Raw genomic sequence first — 15,038 nt, forward strand, 5'->3', positions numbered from 1 at the left:
TCAGATGAGAGAATGTTAGCACAAAGGAGTAGATAGCAGATATATTTACAAAGCCTTCACTGAAGGATACATATGACTATTTGAGAGGTATGTTAGGGGTTATGCCCTTGCCTACCTTGGAGAAGATGATGTAGAGATTGCATCACTCCAGTGGTACAAGGCACTATTGTTTATCTGGATTGGACGTTGATGTTTCCTTTACGAGGGAGTATCTGTGTTTGAGCTAAGCCATGAAGGACTCTTTGTAGCTAGTATTGAGCAATGTCTTTGGACACTTGAGCTTGATGAAGATATTTTGTAGGATATTGACATAATGATGTCATTGTCATTGATGTCAATGGGGGAGAAGTACATGAAAAACATCTTCTAGTTATGGGCGAGAGATGTTTATGTGAGAGATTGATTTGATTGATGAAGAGGATCTAAAAAGAAGATGACTACAACAATGGAGTAGTTGCAGTAGATCAATATGTTTGGTGTTCTTGGAACTAAGATGTTTTCCTTCTATGTTGACATCAATGCTAAAAGGGGAGATCATTAGCATGAATGCTAATGATATTCCTATGGGGGAGTATCCTAGCATTGCTGAGGCATTTGGGAGATTGATAGTATGATCATATGTTGCATTTATGGCAGTGTTTGTCATTGATGTCAACATATTGAAGATTAACAAAGCAACAAGCAATGTTTGAGGTCGTATAGTTCAAGGATTAAAGATGAGGTCAAGCGCAGTTGAAGACATATTCTACAAAGTGTCTTGATGTCATGGCTAAGAGGTCATGTAGAAAGTCAAAGATTGGTGACAATTATTCAAGATTTACAGAAGATGGTATATTGACAAAGTTCCTAAGAAGTGGTTTCTGAAAATCAGATTATATCTCGTAATAGGGATAGAATCCAGTTGTGTGTAGTTGTACAAAGTTAGAAGACATCATGATGATGATGTCAATGAGAGCACAAAGTCCAAGGTTGCATGTGCAAAAGATTTGTGAAGACTGTGAGTTGACAGTCTTTGTAATTATGAAAAAATGTAATGTGACATGTATTGTTTTATCTTAATGAGGTCCTATTTTAATTGTTAATTAGGAAAGCCTCAAGCTCAACTCACTGAATTAATTTGAGGACTTAGTATAAAGGAAAGTTGTTTTCCTTCTGATTAGATATGAGTATGAACAAATTATATGCGAGTAAGCAATCTAAGGGATTTGTGCAATGCAAGTTTGCAAATCTGGTATTGGGATCTAAGAAGTATTTGGTGTAATAGAGGCATAGTGAATGAGCTATGCGATTATATTTGGCAAAGAGTACTAGTGGACAACTAATCATTTGGTATTGTTTTGAAAGGAATAATATAGAGGCCTACTGGATAGTGAGTTTGATGGTCTTGCCCTTCAAGTTTTTTGGATAGTGGGTCCTTTTGCCTTCCGCAACTCCTAACAAGGTTAGAATCTCCTCACAGGAGTTCAAAGTCTCCTAACAAGGATTGATATGTACTGAGTGTATTTCATTGGCTCCTAATAGGGTCCATACCCTTACAAACATTTTATATATTAGTACATTTTATGGGTACCATCCCCACTAGGGTTTTCCCTTTGATCAAGGGTCTCTCTAGTTAACAAATCTGGTGTTAATGTGCATGGTTATCTTCTTGTTGATTACATGTTTCACATTTAATAGCAAAAGTTGTTTTGATTGCATAACTAATTCACCCCTCTCCTCCACCCCCTCTTAGTTATCTTGGTGGACTTTACTTTCTAATAGTGTTTTAATGCTTTAAAGGTGATTTTTTGAAGAGAGTTAATCAATGTTATAGATCTGATGGATAAAATCATTTGGCAAGATGGTTTTAAACTCAATGTTGTCTTGATCAACAAACTTCACTTATGTTGATTGGCTTAGCAAATGTCTATCCTTGGTTGAATAAGGCTTTCCAAATAAACTAGGTCTAAAAGGAAATTAATAGTATTGTATATATGCTACAAGAACTTGTGATTTTTGTAACATGTCAACAACTTTTGAGCATCTTTCCTGTGATTATAAATATGTCATTTACTATGTATCTTTGGTTTTTCAACCATCCTATTAGTTGGCTTGATAGCTCTACATTTTTTTGTTGGTTTACAATTCTCAATAGTTTTATAGATTCTTTTAATGTTGCTTTAAACCATTTTTGGCTTGTCTCAACCAATGGGGTTTTTCAGTACTCGTGGGAAAAGAGGAACAAAGATTGTGTTTCAAGGAAAAAGAATGCACCTTACTCAACTTAAAAATGAACTCATTTTCTTGATTATTATGTTGCAAATTTCTATTGCTATGGAGATTCCAAAGGATGTACTTATGATTCTTCTTATGGAAGGAGATACATTGATGTATAGATCAATCATTACATCTACCCACTTCTTCCCCCCAAGAAGAAAAATGATGAACAAAGGTGGTTGCCCCATTTTTACATGAATGAAAGAAAGATTGCCAAACTATAAAGACAATCTTCAAAGAAGATGAAACATAACATGTGGTAACTCACAGTTCTCTCGAATACTATTGCCCCCACCCTCATACTTGGTATTTATGAAAGTAATCAGATTGAATGTAATAATAGTGCTATTGGTGTTGACAATAACTATCTCTAGCTTGTTTTGATGCTAATATTTACTTTCATGATGCCACAACACTTTACAATGTCACCTTTGATATTTTTGTTATTGAGTACCTGGTAATCCATCTTTTACTCATAAAGTACTGATGTTTTGATATACCATCTTTAATATAAGAATTAAAAGATAACAATTACATATTATCAAGTTATTCTAAAATCAAAGCTTTGTCACTTACTCATCAAGGCTACAAGTCAAGGATAATTTGACTATTATAAACCCAACCATTATCCTCACAATTCTTGTTGATTGGAGAAAAAAGAATATTCCAGTCTGAAACATATTAGATGGTTATTTAGTTTTCTTGATCTCAAGATGAATATCATTTTAATAATATTATTCTTGATCTTGAAACAAGATTTCAAAGCATTTATTTGGATTGTTATTTTGACATTAGAAAGTATTTTCATTTACTATAATTTACATTTTTTAAGATAAATAGTTACAAATTATCAAGTTATCACTCCAACTACCATTTATGATATAGATAAAATGTACTCTATGTTAATGAATTAGCCTAGAGTAAACATAAAGGAAGCTAGGTTGGAGTGTGAATATCAACATACCCATTGTAAATGAGCATTACAATAGAACATAAATCAGTGGCATAGAATTCAGATTATATAGATCTCACAACTATCAGTAAGTGTGAATCATGTTCAATGTGTGGATATAATCATTTTGCCAAGTTGAATAGAGTTGCATGGTTAATTACAGTAGGGTAGTGCTTTGCATGCCTCTATATATTTCTTATAAAAACCACACCCTTTACAAATAAACTAATCACACACACAAGCAAACATATTGAATTTCCAATGATAAGAATTTCTGGTGATTTCTCTTTGAATAAGTATTTACTCATGCCATTGAAATTAGGGGTGGTTTTTTCACCCATGCGAGTATCAATGGATGCATAGAATGTAGAGTGGACCGTTCATTCTCATTATAGGTTGATTCATGTGAAGCCCCTGCTCATGAAATATGGATCAATAAATTCGGCTAAAATACTTGGTAGCTGAAATCTGATAGAAATAACCTAAGGCACTGCAGAAACACTTGTCAATTGAAATAGGTTATTATATGGAATGGAGATAATATGCAACAAGGCTTTTCTTGGTTTTGTATGCATTGCATTTTCTCATATCAGATTGTTTGTGTCTAATGATTAAAACAAAAGCTAGTTGACCTATATGAACCTGCAAAATTCAATTGCAAAATAATGTGAAAAGTTCACAATTGGTAGTGGATAAGATTCCAAATTATGACTTCCTCACTTATATACACTACAAATTTCTAACACCTTTAGTTAAACACACGTATACTCATTCCAAATGGATAGCAAGATAATAATGACGAAATTAGTTATAAAATAATTTCAGGACTTCTTCTTTTTTAACTGATAGAAGCATGCAACTGGTGATGACCTGCATATAATTCAAAAACTAAAAGGAATAGATATAAAATTATAGTGTAAAATATCACATTGAAGCATCCTTTCCACAAGTTTCATTTTGGAAAGAATGCAGTTGCATTAATATTACAGTTCAAATCTGATTCTTCAAGGCATTTGCAAAAACCATCTCCATCAATAGGTAGCCCCATCGGTAGTGGTTGATCTGGAATCACTCCCACCTAAGGCAGAAGCAAACATTTTCAATAATTGATAAGAAAACAAACGACTGAAATGACTAAGAACCATTCAGATACAATATAGCAAAAAAAAAATGTAAGTTCTGTAAAAAACACATTAAGTTAGCATCTAGAAATTCTTCATCCTCACAAAGTATAACCCAATATAATTAAAAGAAAAGAAAAGTATAAACCAATATGCAAACTTCTCATATCCTACAAAATTGGAAATAATTTGCAATTCTTTTAGGAAACGAGGCATTTATAAATTTATAATCTGTTATGACAGATTAAAAATGTACCTTATCAATGTCAATACGCGCAGGAGTTTCATAGCGAGCAACAGTGACAGCCATGCCAGAGCCATCAGATAGCTCATATACTGATTGTATCTTCCTGGGAAACATATAAATTTTTTCAATGAGTGCATTAAACAAAAACACAATAATACAATTATTATTTGGCTGTTCTATTAACTCGTACAGTTTCAAGAATGTTTCTGATGGACCTTACATGGGTTACACAGATAGCCCAGATAGCTGTTATTAATCTGGGCAATGTGAGTGAAGTCACTATGCATTGATTTGCTTCTGCAAGGATTTTTCAAAGTCGTTAATTATTGCATTAGTGGGTAATTATACCATTGTGAATCTCAGAGGACTTATTATGTAGTGATTTATAGATAATGTGATGCATTAATGCACGACCAAATGCATCTATCATGCTTTGGTGATACACTGTTCACCTTGACCTTTGTGTTGCTACTTCTTTCTGAAACATTGAGCAGAGTAATTTAAGGAGCACGGTGAAAGGGCTGGTGAACTTATGTTGCTTAATGAGAATTGGCACTCCGATGAATCTGCATGAGCAGAATGGAGAAATAAAGAAGCCCCATGGCAATGTGTGACATTAAAGGCCATCTTATAAAAAAGTGATCCAAAGTAGAGGTTCACACATCTTTAAGTGGCTATATTCTCTTAGTCTAGACCATGGTAAAAGATAAGATAAGATAAGATAAGAAGATAAGATATAAGATGATAATATTAATGTCCAATAAAAGACCACAAAGGATCTATAAAGGGTCTATTGGACTGAGAGCTACAACCATGAAGCAGGCAACAACAAGAGCACCAAACGGTGTCAAAGAAATGCGAAACAAGAAACAAGAGAAGAGAGAGAGGCCAAGGCAAAGACTAGGAGTCTTTCCTTGGCAAAAAGAAATCAGCCATAGAAGGATAAGACTATGAGTAGATAGGAGCCTTGGACTATCGCAGTGAGCTCGTGGAAGAGTGTCACTGACGTAAATAACTGCTGCTGGGCCTGACAGATCTAGAATGACCAATAGAACTAGAAGAACTAGACGACCTTTTCACACCCCGTAAAGGAGATAAGGGTGTGAAGAAGGCAGTGATAAGCTGATCAAAGGTATGCCGGTGAGGAAGTAGAGACTGCAGAGTACTAGCACGGAGCAAAGTAGCCTCTTGAAGATAAAGAGCAAGACATCGCTGGTCACAATAACGGAAAAAGGCTGAGAGAGAACAACAGTCATAGAACAAACAATGAAATCTCCCTTTGATCTCATAAAAGATAGGGCACCGAAAGATAAAGTGAGTCTCCGTCTCAATCTCATCAAGAGTGCACAACTTATAGATACATTCCCTTCTATCAATATGATGATCTATTTGAACACGAAGAAGGTGAGAACCAACTTTGAATGACCCTAGAGAAATATGCAAAGCATGACACCACCAACGAGAAAGATAACTAGGACGAACAACAATCCCATCACTAATCTCCTGAAAATGCTCCGCGTAAAAGGCCATCCTAGGACGTAAACCACCATGAGGGTTAGTCCAGGTAGTGGTGATGTACTGTCTGTAAATATCAAGTCTGACATGCTCATTCAACTCCTGTTGAGATGGGAGGAGATGAGTAGGCGCATTCAATGAGAATTGATAAGGAGGAAGATGGTCAATATCAATTCCAATCAAACTCAACAGAGAAGATGCCTGAGCATACTAGCAACCAACCCAAGAGCTAGTATCAAAACTCGCAGTAGCAACAGAAGAGCAATTTTCCAGATAGGGGTATCTATCACGTTCGTCAACAAAATCCGCAAAACCACATAGGCGATGAAGGAACCAAATAAGATCAAATATAGCTACAACAGTGAAAGGATGAGCACCAAACTTGGAAAAAATAATACTATGGGGGAGTGAACTTGTGACATCTGATTATGTGTCGGAGAAAAGAAGTCTGCACCAGCTCGATTGAGGCCCAATCAGAACCAAGGAGAGAAGGCCCCCAAATCACAGAGCCATAAAGAACAGTGGGATGAACAAGGGAGTCCAAAAGGGATAGCTTGGACAAGATGTCTTGAAAATGGTGTCTGAAACACTGTTTCTCAAGCATAACAAGAGAACCCATACCCTTACTAAACCTGGGCTGAATAGCCAGTATCATACTGAAGCGGGGCTCAGAAAACTTCACTCCAAGATACATATAAGATGAAGCAATCTCAATTTCTTGCCCCTAAAAGAAGAAGTGAAGATGAGAATTCTTTAGGCAATTAAAGACCATAACACGAGTCTTACCCAGGTTAATTACAAGCTGCCTCTGAACACAAAAAGAAGCCAAACCATCTAAAAGTCTTTGTAAACTCTCTGGAGAAGAAGCAAGAAGAATCACATCATCTGTGAAAAGAAGAATGGAGATCAAGACCTGGTGTAAGTAGCAACAGTCTCCAAGGAGCAAAGATTTTAAAAGTAAATCCTCAAGCTCATCAATATACAAACTGAACAAAGTGGGGGAGAGACGACATCCTTGCTTAACACCAATGGTACTGTGGATCGGATTTGAGAAACCATCTGCAATCCTGAATCTACCCACCACAATTTCGTATAGTCGCCTTGTGAAAATCAACAAAATAGTAGTAGACTTTCTTTGATTTATGTCTAGCCTCCTCCATAATAGCCCGTAAGGTGAAAATATGATCCATGGTCTGATAATCAACACGGAAACCAACCTAACCTCTAGCTTTGCAACCTTTCCTGTCGAGCTCTCTAGATAACATAGCATTGAGGGATGTGGCATACAGTTTGGCAAATGTATGTCCAATCATGATGGTCCTATAATTCCTAGGGTCAGAAGCAATACCGGACTTATGAATTGGATAAATCAGATGCTTGGACCAGGAAATCGGAAACCCAGTGCAAATCACCTTGTTAAAGAGAATAGAGAGATAGGGGCCTAGAATTGAGGCACCAAACTTGAAAAGTTCAGCCTGAAACCCCTCCTCAATCGCCACTTTGCTGCATCTCATAGATCTTATGGCCTCGTAAATGTGAGAGGGGGTGAACAAGTGGGAGAAAGGAGGCGGGATGGGATGAATAGAAGGCTGCCTAGGAATGTCATAAAGAGTCACGGTGTGAGAGGTTAGGGAGAAAAAGTCAAGAATAGAAGATAGAGGAGTATAACGAGGGAAAAGGGTGCGCCAGAAAAGCTGGGGATTATGAATCGACATGGAGCAAAGGGATTTACATTGGAAGGCAGTAAAGGAAAGTTTCTTGTAGTGAGGAAGACAAAGATAGGACAAACGAAGGTGAGTGAGGTTGGGGGAGTGAGTCTCAAAGGCGTCACGTAATGAGCGATGAAAAGCTTTATAGTCATCATCAAACCATTGGTTCATAGGACAAGTAATACAACATTTGCAATGAAGGGAGAGTGATGGATGGTGAGGTATGGAAAGAATGGCTGATTTCCAAATGGCCGAAGCAAGCATATCAAACATGGAGGAGGCCTCACAAGAATCAACAAAACACTCAGGAATAAGGAGTCTGGAAAGATGAAAAGAAAACAACTCGCTCTCACCGTCCATGAAGCATGAAGCGAGCGAGGGGTCAGGCAATGGATTATTACTGTTTGCAGAGAAAACCCTAGTAACACGTTCGCGTGAGCATACAAAAAATGGAGGTCGAAGCTCACCGCAGTGGAGACCAAAATAGTCCCGCATGAAATGTCTAGTGCACGTGAAAAGAAAACCAACACATGCGAAAAGGAATGAACAGAGAATGAAAATGAAAAATGAAAACTTAGGTGAGGAGGACAACATGAGCCACGGTAGATCAGAGAAGCCATGTGGGGAGGAGCAAACCAGGCGCGCGAGGATGGAGGTCGTCACGGTAGAGGGGAGATCGCGGGAGAAGGGTCATCGTGGTAGAAACTAAAGTTACCCACTCGCAAACTGCTTGAAGCTCCAGCCACTCAAAACATTGATGCTTTGTTTCTTTTAGTCACACAAGCTTTTAAGAAAGCATGCAATTTCAAACGTTTAGAAATTCTGTCATAATTTTTTCATCATTGAAATCTCAATAAATAATTTTGGCGATATTCCTCAATTATTTTTCGAGGTTCTTAAAGGTTAGATGTTGATGAGTTCTACCACCTCAGCCCTCCAACTTAAAAAAGATACTATTTCAAAAATTTCACATGAATCATCATTTTCAAGTTGTGAATATCTTTGGAAAATATTTGAAAAATCAACAGATTGAGTATAGCCACCAAAAGTTGACAATTCTAACAGTGAATGAGGGTTAAACTATAATTATGTTGATGCTTATAGTCAGACTAAAGCAAAGGCCGATTAGAAGAGACAAGAGCAAAGGGCATGGCAGCAAGTCACAGCAGAGAGATAAAACAGGAGAGAATAATGAGGAGATCATTTTAAGGCATAGAAGGAAGATGGGAAAAGGTGATAGAGAAATAGAAAAGTGTGAAAAGAATGCCAAGGAGAATGTAACAATAGCCAGCAAACTTGAGAGTGAAAATTTCCAAAAGAACAAATCAATCCTGAGTACAAATGTAAATGGAAAATAAGGATCAGGAACAAATCAAAAACCTTAAGAAACAACAGGGCAGAACGATTCATAAATATCAAAGAGAAAGAACCAGAGATGTTGGCATCTAGAGCATTGAGAGGCAAGCATGAAGGATTATCTCTGGCAATGGGGGCAGTAGCAGATTGCTTAAGAGAGGCTTGGAGAATTATAGCCCAATGCAATTAAGTTTCTGTCCAAGGGCTTCTCCAATGCCATTTTTCACATCCATGGATGACTTCAAAAATAGGTGATATAATTGGATAGCCCACAGAAACCAGGAATGATAGGCTTAAATTGAAATAGTGAAGCCCTAATTTCAAACCTTGAAGAAATTGTTACATTGCAGTCTATGTAAGCTTTAACAAACTGACAGCGTATCACTGGGATACAACTAGGGAGAATTTATGGTGTGGGAGAAAACAGAAAAGAGAAGATTCTCCATATATGCAAGAATTGAAGGTGACAAGAATTCATTACAGTCTATCCTGGGCAAGGTAAGCCTCAGATCCAAACTTGTCATTTCTTTGGAGCCGAATAAAATTATTAAGGTATCCTTCTTCACTTGAAGGTGTTCCCTGGAACAATGTGAAGCAACATGTGGCTACAATAGTGGGTACAAATTTTTGGTCCTATAATAAAAAACCATTTAATGTGGTAAGCAAACAATATTGGATGCATTGGTAAATGCATTAACCATTGGCAGGTTAGGGTTTAAGACAAACTCTTCACGAATTCAGTGGCCCATCATTAGAGAAAGTTCTCATGATCAGAAGAGAATACTGTTAGCCCAAGAATGGACTTCAAAAATTAAAACCATGAATATAAATGCAATGCATTAAAACGATTCCATTAAATGAAAAAAAATGTAGAAATAGATCAATAAGTGACATATCAGTTCTCCTACATATGAATATTCAGTACATCTTCAAGATTATTATTCAGATTCTAATAAAACCCAACAATTATTTATAAAATGTTTGGACAGTTTATGTTCTCCCCCACCAGCCAATCCACAGAGGCTATAGTGAGAACAAGTGTGCCTCGAAACTGTATGAAAAATAAAATTTGCAATTGGATAATGGATCAATTTGACACTACCATATTTCGCATAATGCAGAACAAAAACAGAATTTGGCGTTAATGTGCTTGGGTCAGTTGTTGAAAAAGCATTTGTCGTTGTTCACGTAAGTGTTAACAATATGTGGTATTGATGAAACTTGTTTTTCCCTCAAATCCTCAATAATTCTTCTAAGCCACAAGATTTCTCAGGTTGCTTTTGAAGCTTCCATATATTTGACTTTTGACGAAGAAAGAGTTAGCACCAACTGCTCCTTTGACTTCCAGCTGATGACTGTTGATCCTAAATTCATCAAGAATCCTAAGGCAGAATTCCCATTTTCAAAATCCCTTGCATAGTTTGGAGGTTAATATCCAAATAGTTTGAAATCAGTCACCTTGAGTAATGAAGACCAAAATTTTGAGCTCCATTCATATATCACAGTTGCTGCTAGCCAGTGACATTCTCTTGACTTTTGCATGAATCTAGAGACAACACCATCAACAGATGAACTGTAAGGTCTATGTGCGATTAAATAGATCAATCTTCCAATGGATTGTTTGTACTTGGTTGTTTCTTCAAACCCTATGAATTCTTCCATGGGCATGCTAAGTGATTTATAATCTACCATTCCGAATGTGCTCAAAATCTCACCATTATACTTGTGTAGTGTGATGGAAATGTACTTGGATTTTTTAATCACTCCAATACAAAAATAGTAAGAGTATCCAAATCTATCCTTTCAAAACCTTTTAATAGTTTTTCTTTCACTTTCATGTTGTATTTTTCATTATTACTTGTTATGAGCAAAACATCCACATATACAAATAGGTATACAACTGTTTTGTCAACTTTCTTGAGAAATAGAGTTCCATCGACAAATTCAAAAAACTTGAAGTTTATGCTAAAGAACAGCTTGGTGAAATTTTCATACCAAGCATGTGGGGCTTGTTGGTAACCATACAACAATTTTACCAACTCACACCTTCGTGTTTTTGACCTTCACTACAATTTTTTTTGTTTGAGTCATGTAAACTGTTTCTTTACAATTACTATTTTAAAAAGTAGTTTCTGCATCCAAATCAACTTTCCATCTGTTTTGTATAGCCAAAGCCGACAACAATTGAATCATGGTCCATTTTGTTGTAGAAGAAGTTCTCATGGTCAATACCTTCTTTTTTACCATATCCATCTGTGACAAGCCTTGCTTCTGTTTGTCAAGTGAGCAACTCTCTTTCTATTTGTTTCGAAAGATCCAATTACAACCAGTGGGTTTAGAATGGAATGTAGGATCAGATAATTCCCAAGTGCGATTCTGGATCAAGGGATTGTTAATTTTTGCCCAGAATTTATATACTAACTATAAATATGATGACTAAATTAAGTTGCTTGAACAGATCAGAGATAAGAGACAAAAATAACACAGTGTTTGCCCTCTTGGAGGAAAAACCCAGCAATCAATTTATATACTATCGTATAGCCTTTCAAGTTACTGTTACAGACCTCTTGACAATGTCAGATTTGATCAATGAAATCAATCTGATAAGTATGGAAACGTCTTACAGTTTTCTGTCATAAGATATCAGAATTCACCAGTCTGATCTGTAAATTGCTTACACAAATAGATATGACACAGTAGTATTATGGGCTCCAACAATTACACATTAGTCAGCCTTCAAGTTCGCACTTCCAGCTCTGTAATTTACACCTCTGGTTCTGTAATTCACACCTTAATATATAATTCACATTTCTGCTCTGATTAGATCAGGAATATGACTTGTCCTGAATCGCTGGAGAATTGACTTCTTATATATGGCATGAGTTAACACCTTAACTAAGTCGGCCCATGCTGGGAGATTAATACTAGCATCTAGTCAGCCCATACAGAGGTAAAAATGTAATCACAATTTTAATTTAGTTTAGATCGAACTTGGGCTCAGCCCAGAGTAACAGTTTAATTTGAAAGACTATACAGAATCTTATAAATTGATGAGCTAGAAATCGACCTAGCTATTAGAAATTAACTCTCCCTCTTAGCTAGGAGGATTTCTCAAACCAACCAACAGCAATTACACGTTTTTGCATTTGGGAGTTTGTTTTGGGATTGAAGAATCACGTTTTTGCCCTATTCCTCAAAAAAGGACCCATGTATGAGCAGTAAGGAGGCATATTTTTGATTGAAAATGCCTCAAGAACATTCTACATGCAAAAACGTTTTGCATTTTGCAAGTTTTTGTGACTTGTATTTTGCCTTCAACATGCGAAAACGACCCAGTATTTGACCATGGAGATTTACATTTGCAACTTTGAAATGGTCAAAAGTCATTGAGTTGTTGCACGTGTTTCGTGCAAACACACTTGGAGAGTTTGATTTTGGAGAAGGCTCATTCATTCCAACTTCTCTTTCCTCCACTTGGCTCTTTGAACTCCAAGTAAGTGAAGATTTCAACTTTGCTTTCATTTTTTGCTTACTGTGCCATTATGTTGCATTATTTGGTTCATCTTTGTCCATTTGTCCAGAGGCATGCCATATTGTTTGCATTTTTTCTTTAAATAAGATGAAATCTTCCCATTTGAAATGCTTGAAAATCCCCCAGACTCCAACAATGAAATTGTATGTAAAAGAACATCTTGAAGTTTGGCATGTCCGAGTCGATAGCAAGAGGTATGTTTTTGTTTTGTGCTTAGTTTCTTGTTTTCTCATTTGCTTGTTTTGTTTTTTTTTGGAATAAAATTGAAGAATCCTATCCAAGAATGTAAGTGCATCAACAAGCTTTCAATTTTCATGCCAATCCATACTCAATCCATCTTCCAACACATACAATTACATCTTACGAACCCGATTACATGTTTACCTCAAGATAAAATGATGAATTTTTACATGTAATTGCATCTAGAGAACCCGATTTGGTGAAAAGTCACTCTTTTGAATATAAAAATCATCATTTTTCCCATATTCATATGCTTCCAACTTGCATTCTTGGCCGTCTTATTATTAACACTCACCTTTCACAGATCTGTCATCAAAACTCAAATCCCAAAGTTCTCAAGGATTCAATCTCATTGGAAGATGTTCTCATCTTCATGTTGCGGTGCACTCTTCAAGATATGTCAAAATTTCCTCAAAGAACGAAGACATTGCAAAAGAAGATATTCGCCAAATCCAAAAAAGCAACATTCATTTCATCTCCACTTTTCCAATGGCTTCCCTAGAGCTTGAGTTCGTGTGGGAATGCGCCAAGCACTTTGCTTCCGAAAAAAGAAGAGTAAAGGTGCTAATGGAAAGTTGCTCTAAGTTTACATCCGGACACTGTCGAGCAGGTTTTCAAAGCGTCAGAGACTCCAGAATGTGCAAATCTACAAAGGAGAATTTACAACAACTTGAACAAGAAAAAACTTGATCACATCAAGTTTTCGGACAACTAGAAGCTCATCAAAGAGAATGCAGTGGTGCAGAATACAGGAATCCCTGATCCCGTGATCATCATGAAGAACAAGGATTTTGTAGATCGTCTACAAGATTGATTCATTCAAAATCAACAGTTTCAACATCGTCATCTTTTTTTCAAGTGTAGTTTTCTTCTTTGTAGATGCAAAAGATGGATTGCATGTAATCCAATCACATGTAACTCAAATGCATGTAATGCAATCGCATGTAATCCGATTACATGTCCTTCAAACATGTAATCCAATAATTCTTCTTTCCTAGTTAGACCGGGTCAAAGTTGGTTGAGTTGTTACCACTCTTTCCTCCTTTTCCTCACCTTTTTTCCTAAAGGAGTGCCTCTCTCATTGTACAAAACATCTTTTATTGTATGCAAAAAAGCTTTGCCAAACTTGTGCAAGCATAACTTTGATTATGTAGTACCGATTTGGGAGAAAAGTGAATAAAGGAAGCAATTGGACTTCAAGCTTTGTTTGTAATTTGTGCCTATTGTCTTTAATTCATGTTATTATTGTGTGTTTAATCATAGATCATAGTGAGCTAAGAAGCAATCAGAGTCAAAAGTTTGACTAGGAGCAGTTGTGGCAATACATAGACTAGAAGCTTTGACTGTAGCTTGTGTTACAATCTCAAAATCATAAAAAATAGTTAGAATTTCCCTAGTTCTAGAAGTCTTTGCACCCCAATGGTAGAGGTTTTTGTAAGAATTTGCCTTAGGGCATAATTCACCCAAGATCAAGGAACTCAAACACAAGCACAATAGTAGACCAACAAGGTATGATTAGAATAACAATATCCACAATTGATTTATTGCTATTCAATTCGATGGGAAAGTACACTAAGAGTGCATATGTATAAAGGCCTCTGGAATGCTTACAGAATACCTAAGAATCAACAACATGATAAGTCATACAACCAGACACATGTCCACTAGATGTGGGTTATCCTCCATTAAGCACAGGAGTAAGTGTGATGATGAGAGGATAAGCCTACAAAGGTGTAGCACAAAAAATTATGTTGTAGACACCATGTGCTAAAATAGGAGTGCGAATAACTGTGTTGTCTACATGACAACTTAGTTAATTATGCAAACTCCAGTGTTATAGACACCACTTGTTGAATTAGAGTTGCTTACTTGTGTGTTTTCAATATGACAATTCATTAAAGTATGCAAACTCCTAAGAGTCTCATCTAAGGAAATAATAAAATAATGCATTAACCTAAGTAAACTTAAGTAAAGTGTAAATAGTAAATACGTATTTACACCAGCACCCCCCCTTAAGTGCAACTTAGGGGAATGCACTTAAGCTTACAAAAGCTAGGATGAAATGCATAATGGGTCCTGGCTACTAGGCCATGTTAGGTACCCATGTACA

At 36.4% G+C, this 15,038-nt stretch overlaps 1 protein-coding gene across 2 annotated transcripts in view; it reads right to left on the bottom strand.

The window, feature by feature from the left end:
- Positions 1–3,955: 3,955 nt before the first annotated feature.
- Positions 3,956–15,038, bottom strand: part of LOC149554532 (Peptidase S41 family protein) — a 183,672-nt gene continuing 172,589 nt past the window's right edge. For both annotated transcript variants that reach the window (XM_089828576.1, XM_089828577.1), the window contains exons 12-13: positions 4,586–4,679; positions 3,956–4,286 (exon numbers count right to left, since the gene is read on the bottom strand). In XM_089828576.1, coding sequence (XP_089684702.1) covers positions 4,161–4,286; positions 4,586–4,679 — 220 coding nt within the window. In that variant the 3' untranslated portion in view covers positions 3,956–4,160. The remainder of the gene's footprint in view (positions 4,287–4,585; positions 4,680–15,038) is intronic.

Source organism: Cupressus sempervirens, chromosome 5 (assembly GCF_028749045.1).
Source record: "Cupressus sempervirens isolate cs-2001-9-10 chromosome 5, ASM2874904v1, whole genome shotgun sequence".
Taxonomy (NCBI): domain Eukaryota; kingdom Viridiplantae; phylum Streptophyta; class Pinopsida; order Cupressales; family Cupressaceae; genus Cupressus; species Cupressus sempervirens.